The sequence below is a fragment of the Pogonomyrmex barbatus genome, unplaced genomic scaffold, assembly GCF_055798465.1.
Source record: "Pogonomyrmex barbatus isolate J1 unplaced genomic scaffold, ASM5579846v1 scaffold5, whole genome shotgun sequence".
NCBI lineage: Eukaryota > Metazoa > Arthropoda > Insecta > Hymenoptera > Formicidae > Pogonomyrmex > Pogonomyrmex barbatus.
In genome coordinates this window covers 12,051,159-12,075,439 of record NW_028297149.1, presented here as the reverse complement: position 1 = coordinate 12,075,439, position 24,281 = coordinate 12,051,159, and the positions used below count along the sequence as shown (strand labels likewise).

Below are 24,281 nucleotides of genomic sequence, written 5' to 3'. Positions count from 1 at the left end.
TATATATATATATATATATATATATATATATATTCGTAAATATATTTTACTTCTCGATTACTCATCGATTGGATTGAGAAAGTACAAATGGTATTTATTAATAATTACAAAGTATCTTGCACAAGAATGTATGTGCCATAAAAAAGCATAATGTAAAAAGTAATGTAAATGAGTTCATTAAAATATATATACATTTATATGAATCTTTTTTATTATCTTTCAGTATTAAATCCATCCTTGAAGTTTCATATAAACTAAAATATTCTACATGTTGACGCAATAAATGTGAAGTGAATCAGAATGTAAATCAAATAGATAACATCATAATGATGCTACACATCTTCATTGCGTTAAAATACGTACAATATCTCGGGATACAAAATAAGAGCTAGTGTTAAATTAAATAGTGTTAAATTAAATTAATTAAATTGTTTAATTAAATTAGTGCAAATGATTCATGATTATCTTGTGTATTTACACTTCTTTTATATTATTCAATGGACATTTCTATGTTAACTTCATCAAAAGACAAATTCCACTCTCTGTTTAATTTATATCATATCATATCATTTAATTTATATCAATTTATATCATTTAAAATTTATATCAAGAGACGCCAGCGCCTCATATTTATCGCTACAAATACTTGGAGAATAAGTATGCTGTTCTAGCGATTCTATCATTTTATTCGTCGACCAATTCCCAGAGCATCAAGGCAGCATCAGTGCCGCCGACAGTGACGACATTTTGGTCATTGTAAAGGAACCTGGCGCAGGCTACCAACGAACTATACACCTTTTCCTCAACATATTCAGCTTTGGCGCTGGTACATGGGTATCTGAAGAGTCGAAGATATCCTTCGGCATCACCGCTCACCAACATATCGTGTGCTGCTGATCTACTGGACGTAGTTACAACCGTAGTTAATGGATAGTAACGATTGTTCCACTGCCCTGCGAATACGATCGTAAAAATCTTATTTGTATTAACAACTTTTTTTATTTCTAAAAATCTACATTCTAAATTTTTTTTTATTTCTCTAAGAGTAGACCTAGCAATCTTTTTCTATATATCTTGCTCTGAACTCTCAGTTTGCTAACGCCATTATCTTTATAGTGAATACTGAAAGACTAACCAGAAGTCATATATCCAACAGTACAGTTGTAAGTATACCATTTGACGTCTTTCATGACCAATGGACTCTTTTCTGATGACAACACCTTGACATCCCCTAGAAACGAAAGTTAATAATGAAGAGAATTATAATCATATTATAATTAAGTCTTTTGTTATGTTTATTATTGTTGTTATATTGTTGTTTTAATCTATACTAATGTAACGTTACCAATTGATTTGACGCAAGTTTATTACGTTAACTAATTACACGCTGTATATTATGTTATCAATAATTTAAAAATGATGATATAATTGTTTATAAAAAATTAAAAAAGAATAAAAAACTTTTTACAAAATTTTTGAGAAGAAAAGAAAGATGAAGAAATTGACACATTTCGAAAGTACAACGCATTTTGGCAAATTGATGAATAATAATAGATACATAGAAAAAGTATACGACAAACATTTTTTACATTTTATACAGGCTATGCAACTTTATCTAAATAGTTCTTTATCACTCAATAGATGAAACTCAATGAATAATGAAATATTACAGAAATATGACTTACAAAATAGGAGATCGTAATCTTGAGTGACAGTTTGGAGAAAGCGGCTGTCAGAACTCCAATCGAGCTGCATTAATGGCTGCGTACCACGGATTTTGTTGCTTTTTTTATATGAAAATCCATCTCTGGACACTCTAAAGAGGTACACACTGCCGTTTTGGGAACCCATGGCTACGATTTCTCCAGCTGTATGTAATTAGGCAATAAAAAAACGGTATAGAGACCATGTTTTGACAAATTTAATTTAAAATATTAGCACGTTACGTAACACATATAGAAATTTAGTCTCGGTAAGCTAATTGTATAATTGTAAGATAGAGAAATTTCTGTCCAAGTGAATTTCTTCAGAAATATTATTTTGTTTAAAAGCTAGAAAAATTAATGAAAAAATGAAGTTATTACGAAATATAAAAGAGTTAAGTTTATTACAACTCTGCATAGTAATGTGCCGGTAAAGAGAGAATTCCAAAACATAATATATAAAAACATGCTGCAGCAAAGGTTTCAATCAGCAATTTACAAACATTTACAAACATTTTAATTTATGCTCTGATTCTTTTGAATCTTAACAGAGATAACAGAACAGATTAATAATATAGCCGTTTAATAATATAAATTATTGACAGATATATAAAAAAAATGTTATTAACAGATATATAAAAAAATGTTATTAAATATACAAAAAATGTTAATATAAATTATTAATAAATATACCAAAAAATGAAATATGTAAAACACTTATGTGTCGTACTGGGATTGTATCCGATGCAAGACAAGGGCGATCCGCACACTCTCAAGGTTGCTACGGCTGCACCGGTATCAGCTGCGAGTACCAAAAGATGACCTTCCGATGATCCTGCCGCTAACGCTACGCCGAATGGATGAAAGGCTATGCATATGCATTCGAAACCCACCTAAAATATATGGCGATATAAAAAATACGCTTAATATATATTTATATAACGTTTATATAACGAGCACTTGAAAATGCCCTCCATTTCCCTTCTTCTCTTCGAAAATCGAAGATAACTTAAGAATTTCCCTTCTTCTCTTCGAAAATCAAAGATAACTCAAGAATGACACGTTCTACAATTATTCTCCGCAAATCTGAGAAAAGGACTTGTAAAAAATCAAAATAGAATTTTACAAACGGACATTTGATTATTCATTTTATTTTTACAAATTTTTAACATTTTATTTATATTATTAAATCTGTAATCTTTTTTTAATATTTTAAATATGAAATGTTACATTATTCCGTTTCTTCCATTTCTTTCTTTTTTTAATCTTTTTAATTATTAAAGTTTTGTGTCCTTTAAATAGTCATACAAGTATGAAAGTAATCATATATACACAACATATATGTAACATACATGTAACATACATGTGGTAACAATATAATTTAGACGGTTGTAAAAATGTCTATAGATAGATCTCTAAAATGTACCGCTTAACAAATTGTAAAATTAATTTTCATAAATACCTGCGTGGTCCACAATAGTTTATGTCTCCGCCATAAAGCGATGTTCTTGTCGTGTCCTGCGGTGGCAAATACCTCATCGTCTGGATGAACCGCCAGACCCCATAATTGTCTACCATGACCGAATACGACTTGATTGAATCTTCTTTGCAGAGAACCTTCAAGAATGTTGTTTCGTGTAGTTCCCACATAAATATTCCCGTCATTCCGTCCAGGACGTTGCGGATATATACTACGGACTCCACCTACCGATTCTGGCAGCTATAATATAAGATTAGCTTCAACAATCCTTGAACCTTTTAAGGGATAAAAAGTTTTAAGGGTAAAAAAAATTAATTAATTGGAATTAGAATGGTATAATATATGGATGGATATGATAAATGGTTTTCAAATTTCTTTTATTTGTAGTTAATTGCTTATACAGGGTGTCCGGTAATAATCGTATCACTTCTCACAAGCAAGTAAAAATGGTTATATTAAACGAAAAAGTCTATCATTTTACGATTTTCACTATAATTAAAGAGTTATTAATTTATATAGATTCGGGAATGAACGAGCATTCGCACGAATGAACAGCCAAGTGCTACGCACATTTATGATTTATGATTTATGATTAAACGTTTGGCAAAATGTTTAAATGTAATCTACAAATGATAGGATACCTGTTTATAGCATGCCTCCAAACGTATTGCATCACGCGTATCAACTATGAGCGCGCGTAATATTGGACTGTCCTTTTGCATGAATACTCTCATTCACTCACCCTCCCCCCCTACACACACACACGTTAATAACTCTTTAATTATTCCGAAAATCGCAAAATGATATAGGACTTTTCTATTCAATATAATCCGCTCTACTTGTTCACAAAAAATGGACATACGGTTATTACCGAATATACCTTGCATAATTGTGATAATTGTAAAAATTAGAGAAAGAAAATTAAAAACAAAAGTTTAAATTGTCCAATATCAGGATATGAATCGAAAAATGTGTTACATGATTAAAGCGTTTCAAAATGTTTAAACCTTTGTGTCAGTGATACGTTTGTAATTCTGCAGTGAGTCCCAAGCGGCTATTTTCCTATCTTTCTCTCCGCCGGAAAGAAGCGTGCCTTCCGATAACATGACGAGAGAGCTAATACCCTTGTTGTGCGCTTCGAATTCCATTCGTACAAAATATGCCCCATCTGCGTCTACCGAATATACCGTGATGAAGCCATCACTATCCGCCGTGACGACGTCGCCGTCTTGTTCAAATTGGATGCTCGTCACGTGTGTACGGGACGGCTAAAAATATATCAAACTCATGTACTTTTAAAGTAAAAATTAGATTACAAATTGAAATAAAAATTATACAAATGCAACGCGTGTTTAACAATTACTACACTACAACTCGATCCTCCACTTGACTAACCGGTTTGATAATGTCGGTTCGCTCAAAGAAACCATCCTTTCGTCGATTCCAGAAGGTTAAATGACCGCGCCCGTGTGTTATCAAGAGATTGTCATCCAGTGGATGAAATGCCGCACCCGTAAGATCTTCTTGCATAGTCTAAATTATATGTAAATTACATATGTAGCGTATATGTGTAAAAGATAATTTTTTTGAACAAATTGATATTAATTACAAAAACAGGTAAAGGAAAGATAAAAATCAATAAAATATTCCAAGTATGGTATTTTGTACGTGGCTAAAAAACTATATAGTAATGCAATGTCAAAATTGATTTGTATATTGTTAAACGCATGGAATCGATACATCAACGAACTCTAGACAAATATTAATTCAGACATGATAAAATTATATCTAATTGTAATAACATATGATTCGCGATATAAGTACTTAAATTTATATATAATTAATTCCAGAAACAAAAAAAAAATTATTCAATACTAAGACCCCATCCGCCGATTAATGCTATCTATCTTATTGTTCGATCTTATTGTTTGAAAATTATATCTTTCATTGTATTGTATGTAATAGCATGCATAGGAAAGAAGAAATGGAGAAACTTACGGCCACTTTACCTAACAAGTGTCCCCATTGCCATTGCCACACCGAAAGTATAGCTTCTCTTCCAGAATCCACGGCAAGTACATAACTACCGCCATTCTATATCAAATATTAATTATATTATATAAAAACTCACATAATTTCTGTTAATTAAATTAATTAATTATAATTGTTAGCTGTTAATTGTAAAGAGTACTTGAAACATAACATAACAATCTCAATTTATTTTCTCTTTATAAATAAAAAAAAAGGAATTACTTAAAAATAAAAATCATTTCTAATTAGACTAAATTGGACTAGTTACCAGTTGTGAAAACGCTAATGCTGAGACACCCATTTGAAATTCGGTCATACCGAACACATACAGAGTGAGAAGAGTCTCCGTTGACCATATACGAACATGCGGTTGCGCCTTCCTATGTCTTCCCGCCTTTTGACCAGACGCGACGAGTTCTCTGCTTGGATGAACCTGAAAAATCGAAATATATTGCTTAACAATGCTCAGTATCACTTATATCGATATCGATAATCAAATGATAAGGTTTCTGCCAAAGACACTACGACCATCTTAAATTGCAGCCACATAATGAAAATTTTTGCGAAATATGCTAAAACGGAAATAATTTTAAATAAAATAATTTTTAATAAAAAATAAAAGAAAAACTGAAAAGGAGAATGCAGCGGTACATCGCATTAGAACCTTTGATGTTAAGAGAATTCGAAATTTCAATACGAGATGTAAAAATTTTTCATTCGTATCGTACAGTTATAAATGGTATTCTGCTTGTTTTATAATTGCCTGATTATTTATAAAAGTTTCGATTATATTTTTTAAAATTCCTTTTAAATTTCTTTAATATTAAATTCATCAAGAGATAAAGGGTCCTCTCCTTATCTTTTTATTCAGAAAATCCTTTGCACGGTCCTGAAAAATATTTGTGATCGATAGAACAAATATGTGAAATATACCAAAAAAAAAACTCTATTTTTGCTTTAGTAATCGATAAATATATAACTATAAATGAATTATGCTGTTATTTTTTTATTAGATAGACACCGTTTAATTCTAAGTATATGATTAAACACACACGATACGATACATTTAAGGGTTCAATTCTCCTTTGTGGGACTTCTGATTCCACATCATGAAACGATAGTTACCTCCATGCACATAATATCTTCTGTATGTCCGATATAATGTCGTTGCGCATTCTCTTCTCGATCAAAAAGTATTGCCACAGCCGCGACGTAATATAACAATTCGCCACTGGGTAAAACCCAAAGATTTTTGCGAGTATCGGTTCCCCGATAACCATAGACCCATTCGAGTTGCAACTTCTTCTCAGGCGGTGAATTATCGACTGGAGGGAGATGAGACGGAGGATAAAACGATCTTCTAAGTCCTCTGATCGTAACTCTGGCTGGCTCCTCGCGTAGTACTTCCACGACGCTATAATCTGCCAGCACAACAATGATAATTGTATTTTTAATTTTAAACCAGATTTTGCGATATTTTTTTCTTTCAAGCAAATTTTACAATATTTATCATTTTTCCCGAGAGATTAGAAGATCTTATTGCAACAATACTTAATTTCTGTTCAATAAGGAATTTTTAAAGATTTATTTCAAGTTTAATTTGTTCTACTACGTGACAAACAATTTTTAATTTTTAATCGCAACGAGATTTTATCTTCAACCAATTTAATTTCCGAGTAATTTTCGAGTCCGTTCAGTCAATATTCGAATTGCATTAATGTTAATAGCAATAATTGTTGCATTAGGTCCGATCTAAAAAAATTTAGTTCATCTGTGATAAGAATTCAAAGATATGCGTATTATATAGGGCGTTTTATAAGAAATCGAGATTTGATTAATATCATATTATAGACTGTTTTTTTTTAACGATGAATGACTTCATCGGCTAAACAAAGGAGATCGATGTGAAAAATTAATGATGTAGTTAATGCGTCGTTCGATTGTACAGATCAAAGTCGTAGAGATTCTTTATTAACACGATTAAAAATATTAATAATATTTATTAATATGTATGATTACAAATACCAGTAATAAGCTTAACTTAATAAATAATCAATATTGATCGTTGATTACTTTTACCGTTTACTCGAACAACTTCGGAGTCAGGAGCGTACAAGGCTCGAGGCCTGCTTTTGCTGCGAGCCCTTCTCTGACGGCTAACTTCTTCCACGACGGCGGGTGGTCCACGTGATCTCGATCTTCGTACTGGGGATGCTGTGATGCCACCAGCCATAACGAGAGCTGATCCAGTACCCAAGTAAAATGTATCCACATCCGCGAATTCGTTCCTCAATTGCGAAAAACTTCTCACCTAGTGGCATATCGCATCAAACCATTTTATTTATTCGATATTTCAACACGCTATAATGTGGTAACATAATATAATATATGTATATTGTATCCGATAAATTGAGTTCAACCTCTTAATATTTTAGGGATTCGTTTTGTTATAGTATAACGATAATTTTTTTATATATCATTCTCTTTCTCTTTCTCAAAGTAATTTTATAACGGAAGGCCTGAAGGAAGAAGGGGCAAGGAGAGGGAGGGGGAGGAGAAAAGGGAAGCGGGGGTCGACGTGCTATTTGATAGCGAAGAAAATTGGCCCATTTGAAATTCATGTATGATCGTGACCTGAAAAAGATGGATCTCTGACCTTTTTATACATACGTGGAGGTACGTTTGTTCCACTTACATCGCAATCACTTTCTAGAAAGAGATATATGTAACTGTATAATCTAATATAATATTCAAATTGAAATAGGAAAAAATCTAAGCGCACAATATTACGCTTTTGTTTTTTTATGCATCATTTATAAAAGAATCGAATTGCTTTAATGCAACATATAGTATACACAAAAAAATAAAAAAGAATAAAATTTACAAAAAAATTTAACTTTACTTTAATTTTAATTTGATTTTATTCAATACATTCGATGTAATACGCAAAAACCAAATATATAAAATGATATTTTCTTTGTACGCTTCTATGATAAACGCGCGCCACACACACACACACACACACAAACACACACACACACACACACACACGCACGCACGCACGCACGCACGCACGCACGCACGCACGCACGCACACACGCACGCACATACGTAATAATTAGAAAAAATTCTCAAACAAAATAATAACAAGAATTTTTTTATCAAAAACGACTTATGGAATCTCCAAACAACTTCATTCCTTGAACGAGTCGACCCCATTATCGTCATGCCTCGAGTTTCACCCCCGTTCTGCTTCTTCTCGTGGCGTGGCATGCATATTTATGGATTAACGTCGTTCTCAAGTCGATTTTACAAGTACAATGCTGATACGGATTTACATACGTCTTTTTTCTTTTATACACTTTCAAATCACGCACTCTCGTTTCTTCCTAGATCGTTTTTTCAAATATATCGATCGTAAGCATTTGCTTCATTTAAATATAGATATAATAGATTTATATTAAATTAACTAGATTTCACAAAATCTAATTTCAATAAATTTCATTTCGTTCCTACATCCAATAGAGAGAGAGAGAGAGAGAGAAAGAGAGAGAGAGAGAGAGAGAGAGAGAGAGAGAGAGAGAGAGACGTCTTCCAAGTTTGACAGAAAAATCATTTTTCTAGTTTTAAGTTTTAAGTATTATTTTTGAATTTTAATCCATATATATTTGAATGATAACTAACCTCTTGTCCAGAGACAGTGAACATTCTTTTAGCCCCGTTCATTTTTAGCACTTGTCCAAGATCCTCTAGAACTTCCTCGAAAGGTTGTGATGTACGAAGATTCAATAAAACTCGGCACTGATGAAAAAAATAAGATTATTTTAAAATTAATTATTAGATTAATTATTAGATTATATATATCCTGAAAAAATTATGCAATAAACCAAACTCCCGGTCATCATACCTGAACAGTATGATCATGATTGTTGACGATACGAATGACACGTCCCGAAGAAGGCTTTCCGCCACCAGGGGGTGGCGCTTCTTCAGTGATGGAGGCCTTCCGGCTGAGACTCGGTACCGCCGGCGGTCTATTCTGCCACCCTCCAACCCCACTTCCGGTCCCGGTGCCACTCCTACTACCTCCGCCGCCCGCTGGGCTTGTATACCAGGTGTTGTTCTTTTTCCCATAGCTGGCCGGCTATCATGGAAAATTTAAAATCACATTAGATTATCAGATTATATCATCAAATCATTCGCATGTTTTCTTTTTTTCTATGAATTATCTATATGACATATATAGATGTGCGAAACGTGCTAATTAAAAAATTAAATTATAAAATTATAAAATTATTATCGAAATATTTAAAGATATTACAATATTACAATTGTAGTATGCTGTTATTAGCATTATTTATTTTACTGTTAATTATTTAAATTACTTTATATTATACTTTATATTGGTACTTGTATAGATTAGAATGTCAAAAAAACTGGCTCTTTTGTATTCAGAGCATCGATTGTAAATTCTTAAATAGGATATAATAAAAAAAAAAGATATATAAAATGGCTTTTCTTCTTTCTTTTACGTTATATTCCATGTTATATCTATAAAAATAAAAATAAAAATCTTGGATAAAAATCTGAGATTTTTTTCGTAAATATTTCAGTAACCCCGGTAAATGTCGCGTAAAAGATGAAAAACCTGCATCATGTCGGCCGGCAGCGATATCACTTCGAAGGAATCGCTCATTAACACGACGAAACTATCTGTCCAGCAGTTCAAGTCTTGATTGTATTCAGCCTCCGAGTCGCTGCAGGAGTCCACTATTTCTCGCCTAGAGCCAAAATCTGACTCCGAATCGTCCGATCGGGACGAAGACAAACTTGCCGACTCAATTGTGAATCTCAATTGTCTCCTTGCAACCCTTGAAGATTCACGTCACTCTTCTCACATTCAATGTCAAATGCACAGTACATAAAAATTCACGTGGTCCAAAACAATCTAGTACGAGTTCACAGATTTTTCTGTCCTTTAGAAACAATATACCTTGAATTTATTTCAACGTCAATTCCTCTCAATGATTCTTCGCAAGTGTCAACAAGGGAGTTCTTGTTAAAGATAAAGAAAGAAGTTAAAGAAAGATGTGCTTTTAGTTAAAATAACGAAAGATCAAAGGAGAGGTTTCTTTTGATTTTGATCATGATTAAACGTGAAAAAACCTGTACCATTTCACTATTCATTGTTACGAGAGAATTCTCACTCTTTAATCGCAATACAATCTTAATCTCGATCCTTAACGATTTCTTCGTGATTAGCGAAAGCAAACAACGGGATTTCCTTATTGAGAATATCGGAAGAAATTGGACCTGAATCTGTAAAATGACGAAAGACTGCACGAAACGAGGACAATTTTTTATTACGATCTATCGAGAAAATATTCACATTAATTTCGTCATCAGAAATTGTTCACTAATCCACATATAAAAATTGCAGCAAGCGAAACGTGACGTTCAAATCTGTTGCAATTATCTTTACGTTAATTTTGAATTGCGTGACACAATAGCTATCTCTGTTTAGAAAACGGATGGAACAGGCTGGTGCAACCACCACTGTGTTCAATGGACGACTACTGGGTCAGGTAGGAGGTGGGATAGTTGTATTGAAGAACGAGGGTGCTGCAACATCCCCTACCACACCTCTCTACCTTATGTTACCGTACCGTACCTTACGAAGGGTTCTCGCCGCTCAAGGACAACCATCCCCCAACCCTTCACCTCCTCTCCTATATATTCTGACCCCCTCTTCTCCTCTAATCCTCTATGTAGCAATACAGAATGATTCAGTATCTTAATATTCAGGAATCAAGAAAATCGCGACTATTCTCTTTCTTCGTTTACCAACGATCTTAAATAAATAAATGTGCCGAGTGTGCCTCTTGATCGCTTGCGTCAGTTAGGTAACATTGTGCAATTCTTGTTTAATTGTAATGTAAAGTATTGTAAGGAATCCGTGAATCACGCATGCTTTCCCGAAAAAATTTTTCAACCAGATTTTTGCAATTCTCTTTCATCAATTTAATTGAATTATTCTTTTTCTTCTTTTTAATTTTTTGTCGACCGATCGAAGAGTAGTATAATAAAGATTACATTTGTTTTATCGTTTAGGTGTGTATAATCTTCATAAAAAACTAGATCTATTAGAATCTGATATCTAATATAAACAGATTCAATATACCGGGATAGCCAACAGTGATCAGACATGTTTCAACTAATCTTAGTAAATGTTCATTTACACTAAGGATCGTCTTGATCCTCGTTAGTTTGGATGATACAAGTTCTACTCTGCTTAATGCTCATGTCGATAAAAAGCGGTAAAAGCATCCGCGGAAATTAGGAACGCCCTTCCTGATAAATCTCTCGTGGCAAAAAAATTTGATTTCCCAGGAAATTCAGTCCATATATTAAAGCACTTAACTTGATTAGCTATGTAAAGCTGATACTGAAAGTGGATCTCGAAGAGAAAAAAAAAAAGGCTACGGAGTTAATAGTCCAATAAGCTAAGTTATGATTTCAAAGCACGTACACTGTTCCGCTAACAAAGAAATCAATTATTTATAATATCGTCGGGTTCGTTTGTAACAAATATAACATCGACATTCGTTTGTAACAAATTGTAGGTAAAGAAAGATAAAAAGATACCTTCTTCAATTTCCTTAAATGTTTCTGAGTATATTAACACGATTATAAAATTAAACATTAAATTAAATAATTATCTAATATTATTTTCTTCATTTCAAAGAAGATAAATTTTACACTTTTTACGTGTTTTATATGTTATAAATTTAAATGTTTCAAAATTCACAAAAGGTTACTTGAAAAAATATAATCTGCTATTTGAGAAAAGATATAGAAATTTAATATTCATTTAATTGATTGTCTTAATTAAAATTAATAAAAATCAGCAACTCATTTTTAAAACAGAATTCGATAAAAAAATAAAAACCTTACGTCAATCTTAATTAGTGATAATCATTGCAAAGAGATGATTGTTTACCGATCAGTTAATAACTCGTATTATATACGAATTTGTATTCTTAATCAAGATTACTAGTATAATAGTTGAAACGTATTTATTGAATGAAGGTCAGTTCGCCATTTCATTCTCTCGCGGATCAACCCATCTATTAAGCCGTCTTACATCGATACGATATCTTAACCCCTCGCCCAGCTTATTAGCATTTCATGTCTGTTAATAATCTCTCTCTCTCTCTCTCTCTCTCTCTCTCTCTCTCTCTCTCTCTCTCTCTCTCTCTCTCTCTCTCTCTCTCTCTCTCTCTCTCTCTCTCTCTCTCTCTCTTTCTCTCTCTCTCTCTGTCTCTCTCTTCAAATTTGAAATGTAAAAATTTTATAACTTATAATTTGGATTGTACAATTTTATATAAATTTTATAAAATAATAATTCTATTTTTCTTTACAAAGATATAATATAAAGTATAAATGTGTGTACGTGTAAAATTATCTTTAATTTTGACTAATTCTAATTTTACAGAGAGAGAGAGAGAGAGAGAGAGAGAGAGAGAGAGAGAGAGAGAGAGAGAGACAAAGATATTTAGTTAAATAAGTTGTAGCTCTCTCTCTCTCTCTCTCTCTCTCTCTCTCTCTCTCTCTCTCTCTCTCTCTCTCTCTCTCTCTGTGTGTGTGTGTGTGTGTGTGTGTGTGTGTGTGTGTGTGTGTGTGTGTGTGTGTGTGTGGCTTATACATTTACTGAACTAGTTATATATAGCTAAACACACACACACACACACACACACACACACACACACACACACACAGACACACGATAAAATTAACTCAATATTTTAATTAAAAGAAGAAATAATTCATTAATATTAATTCATAACATATAATATAAAATATTTTAAATGTAAATATATTAAAATTTACATTTACATTTTAAAAATTTTATATTATATGTTACAGTAAATTATTTTTTTAATTAAAATAATGAATTCATTTTATCGTATTATCATTATATATAAATATAATAAATATTAATTAAAACATTTCTGCAATATGTACGTGTATATGTGTAAGATTACAATACAATTGCTACAATCGCGTGCCATGTCGTCTGGTGGATTATAATTTCAAAGGAAGATTAGAAAAAAATCGCGCGGTTGATAAGCCGCAACAATAAATCTCTTCGATAAACTTCAATGCCAAACTCAATGCTCAAGAATTTTTTAGATATCTCGGAAGATTAAAAACAAATTTTTAAATTTAGAAAATTGTGAAAAGTTAACGGCAAAGACGTAACAAGATACTTACGAAGCGCTACTTATTCATTTATAAAACGAGTATAGTTGATGAGAAAGTGATTTATTGTAAAAAAAAATGTACAAAAAATATAGAAAAGATTGTTTTGACAAGTTGCATATTTTTTAATAAAAAATATATCTATTTAAATAAAATGTAACTTTCATATTAAAAACTATTCTTTTTTTCAATATTGTCTACGGATGATTACACATAAATAAAAAAGATTATTATTTATTTTTAATTTCTTGTTATGATACTCCTTCAAAACTTCAATTTTTGTAATTGCGTCAACCGCCATTTATTGGATATGTTGTATAACTATTTGTACAAAAATTGTTTTTCCAACATATATTTTTAGAAAGTATGTATATATTGCTTTCACTTATTTATATTATTATTATAATATCATATTGTGTGTGTGTGTGTGTGTGTGTGTGTGTGTGTGTGTGTGTGTGTGTGTGTGTGTGTGTGTGTGTGTGTGTGAGCGTGCGCACATAAAAAACAGATATATTTTAAATTTACATTTAATTGTTTATTTATTTGTATTTTATATTATTTTTTGACGTGTTATATTACAAAATTCGCCAAAAAGTTAAAATTTAAAAAAGAAACTTTTGCGAAAATCAACATAATTAAAAATTGAAGTTTTTTTCAAGTTTGAAAAAGGTTTCAATTTGACAATACTGTATAATTAATTGATAATTAATTTCAATTCATATTAAGAAACCATATACAATTGAGGAGAATCTATTTTGATTTTACTAAGCAATTTTTCCTTCTTTCTTCTTCTTCTTTCCTAATGTTTGTTCCTAATGTAACATGAGGTATTCTTGCGATATGAAAATGAAGAACGAATATATGTTGCGTGACGATAGCAAGGTCTCGTGATCTCAAAATGTGCCATAGCGATTACGGAAAAATAATTCGCTCGAGAAAATAATGGCCGGTGTAAGGGGCACTAGTCAGCCATCGTTCGATAGAGCAAAATGATTATGAAGGATAAGAAGTCTAGCTAGAAAGTAAAAATGTACGAATGTTACAATACTTAGGTATATTACGTATGCTTCTATCGCGTTTCTTTGATTTCCGCCTTTCTTGGTGACATGAACTACTACAGCAAACAATCGATCACGGAGACATCAATGCCAGGTTTGTCATTGATTTCGCGCGTAAATAAATGGCTGCTGCCAGGCGAGAAATTGCGCAATCAATTGCGAAAAATTGTATCGTATGAATTGTATCGTTGTTTTAACGTAAAATTTTATCGAGAAAGAAAACAGCCAGAAAGTGAGAATAACCAACAAAGTAAGAGATTCTCGAGAAGCAATGAATCCAACTTGAAAATTACTTGAATAATTATTTTAAAAGCAACGTTCTCGAAGGTAAGTCAAGCAAAGAGAACTTGGTGTTTATTGATCCCACGAGGCCGCGGTTGACCAACGGTCAATGAGATACGGTCTCTCCCCCATTCTCTTGCCACCCTCTACAACGGCCACCTTCTTAACGGAAGTAGGAATTGCCCTCCCTCTTCTACCATCCACTCACTACTCCGTGATTCATGCGTTCTCAGGTGTTCTGACTAAGGAAATGTTGATCGCTGTGCGCTTATCGAACAGTTTGAGAAAAATTCGTGCTTTGGAAATTCTTAACCATTTTGTCGATAATTCTTTTTATTCGGTTTTTTCATCTATTAACAAACTGCCAATTTGGAGCGATTTTGTATGTACATACAACGTAACCTATGTCGATATATTGCAAATGTTACACAAGGTTACCAATTTCTATTTATACAATTGCCGATCAACAATGCCGATCAACAAATTTTGCATCTTTCTCAAGAATCGCATACGGCACATACGACGCAATAGTGACTTCTCGTTGGTAGTATGTAATTAGGTCACCAGTAGCGTGGCAAGTAATAGCGAGGAACAAACACGCAATTTGCGTTAAGAAAAGAGAACGAAGGTGAACGAACATATAATAAAAATCTAATTAATAGCACGATTCTTTATCACGATGGCGCATAAGTGTAAAGACGCATACAACATGTGAGGTTGTCAGAAATGACGATAATAAGAATGCAAAACACACCTATACATATATATATATATATATATATATATATATATATATATATATATAATATACATACATATACCATTTGCTACACAAAACACAATGTACTCTGAAGAGTTGAATCTTTATGAATGAGTTGGTCTTTCAGAATTATAAAATTTGAAACAAATTGACTTTTGTCAAGCTTTTAATTACAAGAAAAATTTTACGACCTGATTGCAGGTAATACTGAAAGTTTATTCATCAGAGAGTTTCAAGTGAACTCTGATAGAATTAAATTTAAATTTAAATTAATCAGTTTAAATTTAATCAGTTTAAAACTGATTATGAAGATGTTTGGCTTAAAAAGAGAGAGAGATTGTTTGGGTTAAAAATTTGATTTGAATAAAATAAATAAGTTTTTAATATATTTTCAGCAACAAGAACTCCGAATGGAAAGGGTATACAGAGAAGAATCTGCTGCGCTGGTAGAAATAATCGTAGAAATGTATTCGAAAGATTTTCTTAAGAAGAGGCAAAGAAAAGAAAAAAAGGAAACAAACAAGAAAAAGTTAGACGCGTAAAGATATCTAGAAAGAAAGAAAAATGAAAAAAAGGAAAGCTAACGGGGGAGGGGGGAAAGTACACGCGATTGTTCTGCGCAAATTCACTCCTATTCTTTTATATGATTCAGCTAACGCTCTTAAATCCCTTTCATGTTTTTCTATTACATTCTTATACTCATTGTTAGTTTCCATTGTTTCAGGAATAAATCATTCCTTCTCCCTTTCTACCTCTTCTCTTGCCGGATAAATGCGCCTAAAGCAAACGTGCTTTTAATATAGTGGACATTATGCTTTATAGCCTATTATATTCATACTATATCCGATATCTACAGAGAATTTTTACGGAAACTATAACTACCTAATGTTACATTTCTCTCTGCAAAATAAATTTTGCTAGATATCAGATGTTTGTACGATGAATATCAGACACGATCTAAATTAAAACGACATCCAAGATTAAAAACTTCCGGAGTGGAATATCCGAGGCAAATATTGAAAGCATTGAAATTATATTTCATATGTGCTTCATTTTCCCAAAATTTATGCTTTCGGAAATCTTAATTATTTTTCACTTAGTTAACAGGTTTTCTTTATTATTCAAATATCTAGAAAATTGATGGAGAAATGATATTTTATCTTAAATAATTTAATATTCAAATCGCATCTCTCCGTTCTTCTTTACACCTTTCTCTTTAACTAATCAAATTATAATGTAGGTTACACGATCGACATGCAAAGTTTAGTTGTTTAATGAAAGAATCGTGCATAAGCTTCAGTCACTTTGGCGGATTAAAGAATAATCTTATATGGTTGGCGATCGAAATAACTGAACGATACCTACATCAAGCCGCTCCGTAATACAAGAGTTAAATTGGTCACACCTTTGAACTAACGGAAGGGTGTGAACAGAATCATCACGCCGAATGACGTAAGATAAAATGAACTCGCTTTTCATCCATTGCTTCGATAAGTCTAACAAGCAATCAGATGATGAGAAATCTTTTGATCGAGAGTTCTTTGCTCTAAAATTATATCATAATTAGAGATAAGTGACATTCCCAAATTTTAATATAGAACAAGATTAAAGAATATTATAAAACCTTATATTATATTCATATATATCCATATATATATATATATATATATATATATATATATATATCATAAATCTATATAACTATATCATTATGACGTTATAAGAAAAAAGAGAAAGAGTTTTTTAAATACAATTTTACATTGCGTGCGGCCTGCTTTAAGAAGTTGATCTGGGCCAGATATACACAGCACCATTGCCTGCGCCGTTGTCGTCGTCGTCGTCGTTGTCGTCGTCGTCGTCGTCATCATTGTCGTCGTCGTCAACATTCTTATAAATTGCCGTTGCATCGCGTCCGTTTAAAAGTTATTTAAAAAGATCTATATTCCGATATATGTTTATAGTACACTAAAATGTGTACTCTGTATGTAAGATGTAATGTTAGCGAGCAAATAATACTTTTTTTTATTCTATTTTAATTCTTGATATTTTTTTGTATAAAATGTTATTTGCATGTCTCGATGTCTCTTTAAAAATATTAATCGTAATTATTTACTCTGCATACACATACGATAGCGATAATGACAGTATGCGTTATTGATAATCAGTTATTAATATCATTTACTTATGCATACAAGAACGGGAGAAAGCTTAATATTTTACTTCTCTTTCTTCATTCTTTGTTCATTTCATTGCATGACTTTCTTTTCCTTAGTGAGATAGATTATAGGAAAAAATATATGGCATATTGGATCTACCTCTTTGTATTCTGTATTTTATTAATACTTTTTATAGTTTGAGTATCATCATCATCATCATCATCATCATCATCATTATCATCACCATCATCATCATTATCATCACCATCATCATCATCATCATCATCATCATCATCATCATCATCATCATCATCATCATTGTTACTACTACTACTACTACTACTACTACTATTACTATTAATCAACTATTACTATTCATCAGCATATTGATTTATTTTTACTATTTTTACTATATTTTATTGTTACTATCATTTATTGACTGTAGAAAAAATAAAATAGTAAAAATTTTAAAAACGATAAGAATTTAACAGATTTTTGTATTTATCATAAAAACATTTTATTTTTCATACATTTTGCTGACGAAAAGAAAAGAAATGTCAGAATATCCGCATTCGTAGTGCGATGGAGATGATCGTGCTTTAAAAACATACATGTTTACAACGCCAGTCAAGTTCACGAATCAAGGTTGTTACCAACTAGTGTTTTAATCTGGTATGATTAATATATATTTTCACTATTCATAAAATATGTTCTCATATTTTTTTATCAAGATAACATGGACTATCAATTTATTGTAAACAAAGTCTACAATTATATCATTTATGAAAAATTATATTTAATGACTTCAAATCAACAAGCATGTTACAATCAAGTTTTGTCTTACCTTAAATGTCTTATAGCTAGACACTACGTAAGAGGCACCGTCTTCGAGTTCGTCGAGATTGATCTTTCGGTCTCCATCCATCGAGAAAATGTGACGTGCGCCTCTAGGCAAGTCCATTCGAAGAGATAATCTATCCAATAGAGCCTCCAAAGAACCAATGTCACGGCCAGGTTTGAATCTAAAAATATTGGAAAGAGAGTAGATTCTTTAAAATAATGTAAAGAATAATCTTTAAGTTATGTTTTTGTCACAATTTTTATTATAGATTCGATGCGATATCACTGATACAATAATTACACAAGATTTCATTGCATTTTCTATTGACATTGTTGTTTACGAAATATTTTACGAAAAATGTATTGTGCTCAATATCTTTTTTTATGCGTATTTGTATCGTGCACGCGCACGTGTGTGTGTGTGTGTGTGTGTGTGTGTGTATGCGCGCGCGTGCACGAAAATATGTATCACACGTACATACACATGTACATATATGCGCATACCTATATAAAATTCGTTCTCTATTTACATCGTACTTATATTCAATCTAATTTCTGTATAAAATTCAACATTGAAAAAATTACGTAAACAATTAATCGTTAATCAAAACAAAAATCATTTATACAAAATAAAAAATGCAAAACGACAATAAATTAATGGAAAAATAAAAGATTAACCTTATATTTTTCGATGTATTCTCCGATTGATGAGAAGAGAAATATTGTAGAAATATTTTTATAATATAATCTTAACCTTATAATTATTATTGCGTGAAATAATTACATTATATAATTACATAATAATAATAAATATATCATCAATAAACAGTGAGAAATTCAACAAATATCTCTTTCAGTTTAGGTTAATTGTAATTTAGCTAACGAGACCAAAGCTAACGCTTACCTGAACTCCACACCAGGAAAGTAGGGATCGCCATTTTTGTAAAAGGTAACTCTTCTCGCTCGCCAGTAGCCGAGATTGTTATATCTCGCGGCTTGTAGCTCGTGCCGGCTCTTGGGTCGGCTCGGCTGCTCCGACTGCTCCGGAGGCGGCATGCGGGGACTGGAGGGTCTGCTCTGCCTCCAGTAGCCGGCCATGCCGCCTCCACCCCCACCTTCACTACCAGCCAACACACCCCCGACCTCTTCTTGCGTCGACATTCCACCCTCCACTGCGATTTCGCCCTCCTCGTCTCCCTCCTCCTCTTCTTCCTCAGCGTCCTCCTCCTCCTCTTCCTCCTCTTCCTCCTCTTCATCATCCTCCACCGGCATCGTCGACGCCGCTGTGGGCGTCGCGATGTTCGCGACGGCGCCGCCCTTGGATGAATTTTCGTGAGTCCGCGACGTTTCTTGCTCCTCTTTTCTCATCGTATCTGAGCGGAACGGAACTGGAATTCTTTTCAACTGATCACAACCATATTTTCGCATTGAAATTATTTTTAGTCCCTTGAGAAATTTGCTCTATTCTTAATCTGAAATCCTCCTACAAACTGAATTTCTCCTTTATTTTTACCATGGCTATGCACTATTTTATTTTTGTCATTTGACCACGCTTGTATGAAATAAAAGTGATTAGTTATGAGATCATACACGTAAGAACGTATTATCATTTTGCCGATGCTTTAGAATAAAAAGAGGAAAATCAAGGAAGAAACTGAGGAAAAAATTTACGAGAAAAGGATTATTTAATCCTGATTAAGCTGATTAAGCTGATTAAGAGAGAATCGAAATCATTCAGCTGTACATAGAGTACTGTAATCTGCGTACAACTGTCCAAGATTGATTTATTAATGTAAAGAAATATACAACATGTGCAATCAAACGCACGCTTCAAAAAATCTTCCCCCTTTCTCTCTCTCTCTCTCTCTCTCTCTCTCTCTCTCTCTCTCTCTCTCTCACCTACGTCCTCCAATGTCGGCGTAGCGTCGGTGGTTGCAGCAGCCGTTTGGTCACTAACTTCGTGATCGCCACAGTTACTGCCGCCAGCCACGAGGAGATCCTCGTTTCGCTGATCCAGTCTACTGGCACGCGAATCCGACTGATTCTCAGTTTCGATCATCCGCGAGGCGACAACGCCGCCACTTTCCTGCGTTCCTTAATTAGCCTGCGCTCTTGCGAACAGCCGAACAAGATCCAAATTCTCGACGGACAAAGAAGAGTTTGCTTATCGATTTAATGAAATGCCTACGCAGTCGAAATCTGTTGCATTTAAATTAAATATGAATTAGAACTAGTTTAGTTACAAGACTAAAAATTAAAAGCTAGAAAGAAATAAAAGTATTACGATCAAATTATGAAGAATTGTAAGTTTACAGGGATAGTGAATTAATTAAATAATGACAAAATATAAGATTTAATAGAGCAAAATCCTTTTTGGATAATTAAAATAAAACAAAAGATAATATTTCACAAAGTATATTAATTAAAAAATTTTGTTTGCAACCACAAATTAACTGTACGATCAGTGAATTTGCATCATCAAGTTTCTAATACTCCAATTGCATCTGCAAGAAAAACTTAAGAATTGATTTTAAATTGATTTTAAATTGGCAACAGGATATATACATAATATATAAGATGACGAAATGAAACGTGAATAGACTTCGTATCATTGATACGCGGCATGAATTATTACGAAAATGAGAAAAATGTTTGTCATCTCGTATATGTGCCTTTCTCTCCCTTCCGGAAAATTAGACCGATTGCATCGCGAGTACGAACGCGAACGGGGAGCGTGCGATGTTTCTTATGACATTTCAAGGTTTCTTATATCAAAACATGGCACACGAATCGCCACTCTGAGAACATTATAAATGCTGGTCAGTCGATCACGTGTTGCATGATGGTCGGGGATTCCCGATCGATCGGTTGTTTTTACTTTGCAACTGCAGCTCCCACTGCAGGTCCATCGATCAGCAACTCGGACAGTATATATATATATATATATACTATATATATATTTTGTCAACTTTTATACATGCCTTTACTGTTACCATTGCTTCGAATTGTGCTTGCTATTTCCAGCAGCAAGTGGAACGTACTATGATCGTACACAAAATATATATATATATATATATATATATATATAATGTATGTGCGTAATGTAATATATGTGTGTAATATTGATGAAGGGAAAGAAAGAAACACATATTTCCTTCGAAATTGAAACAATCAAACAATTTTGCATTTTCCTCTTTCATCGCGCTCTTAGCGCGATAAGTCAAATTAATCAAATTGCTTATATGTAATTCTATATGTAGAAATATAAAAAGTTGAAAAGTTCATTTAACGTCACATCTGTTATAATTTTAATCGCACGTATATCGTCCAGTCCCGCAAGAATCGCTTGAATAATCATCATTCCCTGTATTGCATGAGGTATGCCGCACCGCGACGTGCGTGACATACCATTTTCGAATGCAAAACAACATCGGTTGTTTTCCGCAATGATTTATGTATACTCGTTTTTCCTCATCTCGTTTAATTTCTACGTTATTCAGCATTTTTTTTATCATTTTGACATTTCGATAGCATACACCGATCATTGAGTCAGTCCAGAAAAAAAGTCGATATTCAAAGGAAGGGAGACTTTATCAATCTTCTTTCTTTTTTTCAAAGATATGAGTTTAAGATCTTTTGAAAATTAAATTACAAAAAAATTTGACATCTATAACTTAATATACTATTCTCCGTAAAACGCCATTTGCTATATACAGATTCTGCCTACCAATTTACAGAATATATTTTAATCTTTTATTATTGTTATTTGTTGTTTTGTTAATTTTTTAAACGTTACCACACTTGAACGGGAAGAAGCAAAGCAACATAACTTATGTTTGTGCCGAAGAATAAAAGAATAATATGAAAGATTTATCATATTTTTCATAAAGCACACAAAATTGATTTAATTTTAGAAGCCCAAAGCTTAAAAGAAGATTAAAGTTTCCTATAATATTTATATGTATTTATATAGTATTTATATAGTATTTATATGTTCTATTATATTCTTTTTATATAAAATCGATCAATCTTTATCTTCTTCGAGGCAATTTTTGAGAAATTTTACTGCTTCAACATTATTCAATGTAAATTAACAGAAATCGTTTTTTATATCTTCAATTTTGAAAAGTTTGTGTTTCGTTAGAAAGTCATGTATTTATTAAAAAAAATTGAGAAACGTAGTTTCTTCTAGCCATTTCTGTTAATGTGAACAATGATTATCTTGATTATCTTGATAAATATCACCTTTTCATCTATATGACTGCAATTGTAGTTGTCGAATTTTATATAAAAAGTAAAGAAATCATTGAGTAGAGAAAGTAAAGAAATCGAGTGATAATATGTTAAACAGATTAAAGAATTAAGGAAATTAGTAAAAAACGCGATGTTTCGTACCAAGTTGATCCGATGCCGATGCCGATGAATCGGCACTGTGAAGACAAAGTAGAAGAATTCGCCGGAAAAGAGAACCACTCAAGTTCACCAGAGTTCACTGACACCAGGCCACGACTATCGATACGCGATCGGCGTAAACGTTTACGACATCATCCTTATCGTTAACACAACGTCCCGTGTTAAAATGTTAGCGCCGGTGTGGGTCGCGGACGAGTCGTCTTATCGAAATTGATTCGGCTGAATCGCGGCGACGGTATACATATTCATGCGTCCTTCGACGATGGCGTCCCGACGTCGAGTGGCCGCGCAATCTCGACGCCGCTGGCCTCCGTCGACGTCCTCTCTCGCCGTCTCCGTCGGCGCTCCTTGTCGACGGTCGACGGTCGACGGGGAGGCGTCGATGCCCCGCCGTGTCAGTGAACGCAAAACTTGTTGCACCGACCTTTACTGACATTCGACTGTTAAAAAGACGCATCACGCATTGTAAAGCAACGCAAAATGCATCGTTAGCATTGTTAGCATTGTTGCTCACCTTTTGGATTTTGTATAATTTTGCAAGTGTTTTGACAATGGATTCGCATATGATGCGTATATACCAGAACAGTATTATTCTTTCTTAGATACATTTTGATTTTTGCCAGATATTTACAAGTTCCTTTCCTTCTACTTGTAGCAAATTAATAAAGATGCGCGCGCACGTGTATATATGTATGTATGCACGTATTAATTATTACTTTGTTACAACCAAAAGGAAAGGAACTTGTAAATATTTGACAAAAATCAAAACGTTATCTTTAAGAAAGATATGATCGTATTTGGTCGTATTTGTTGTTTTTTTATTCATATGTATATAAATAAAAAAACAACAAAAACTATAAATGTACAGTTGATAAACATTTTGTTTCATCAAAATGTTGTTTGCCTATATTCTGAATTCTCTTTTATCAATAAAGTGTCTCTTAGAGTGGCTTATAAGTTTTCTGATTGACTATAAGTCCGATGACTATATGTTTTTTGTCCTAAAAGACAATCCTTTATTTCAAGTAGCTGTCTTCTAGATTTTTTATTTTCTCAAAACTCAATTTTACTCAATATTACGGGAAATTCTTTTCTAGTTAGCGTTTCAATGTCTAATGTTACATATTAATAACTTTTTAAAATATAAAATACAATTTTAAAATATAAAATATAAATATATTCTAATTGAAGTTGGTTCGATTATATTGGAATAAAACCATGATTTAAAATTAAAAATTAAGAGTTAAAACTATAGTACAAGATAAATTATACACACATACACACACATATATACAT

The 24,281-nt window shown here is 32.7% G+C and overlaps 1 protein-coding gene across 3 annotated transcripts; it reads right to left on the bottom strand.

Moving 5' to 3' along the window:
• Positions 1-458: 458 nt before the first annotated feature.
• On the bottom strand, positions 459-24,228 carry DCX-EMAP (Doublecortin-domain-containing echinoderm-microtubule-associated protein). Of its 3 annotated transcripts, XM_089081828.1 has the most exons (17): positions 22,968-24,228; positions 20,472-20,771; positions 19,477-19,945; positions 18,577-18,754; positions 9,122-9,358; positions 8,899-9,015; positions 7,288-7,525; positions 6,340-6,635; positions 5,483-5,647; positions 5,182-5,277; positions 4,579-4,716; positions 4,191-4,451; positions 3,166-3,423; positions 2,434-2,596; positions 1,686-1,868; positions 1,136-1,231; positions 459-953 (listed from the first exon to the last, which is right to left on the bottom strand). In XM_089081828.1, the coding sequence occupies exons 2-17, from the start codon at positions 20,629-20,631 to the stop codon at positions 685-687; spliced, it is 3,324 nt and encodes a 1,107-aa protein (XP_088937954.1). In that variant the 5' UTR covers positions 20,632-20,771; positions 22,968-24,228; the 3' UTR covers positions 459-684. The 3 variants fall into 3 exon arrangements, with proteins under 3 accessions (XP_088937954.1, XP_088937955.1, XP_088937956.1); XM_089081829.1 differs by having other exon boundaries at positions 7,294-7,525; positions 20,472-24,228; XM_089081830.1 differs by lacking the exon at positions 22,968-24,228 and having other exon boundaries at positions 19,477-19,976; positions 20,472-20,611.
• Positions 24,229-24,281: the final 53 nt, after the last annotated feature.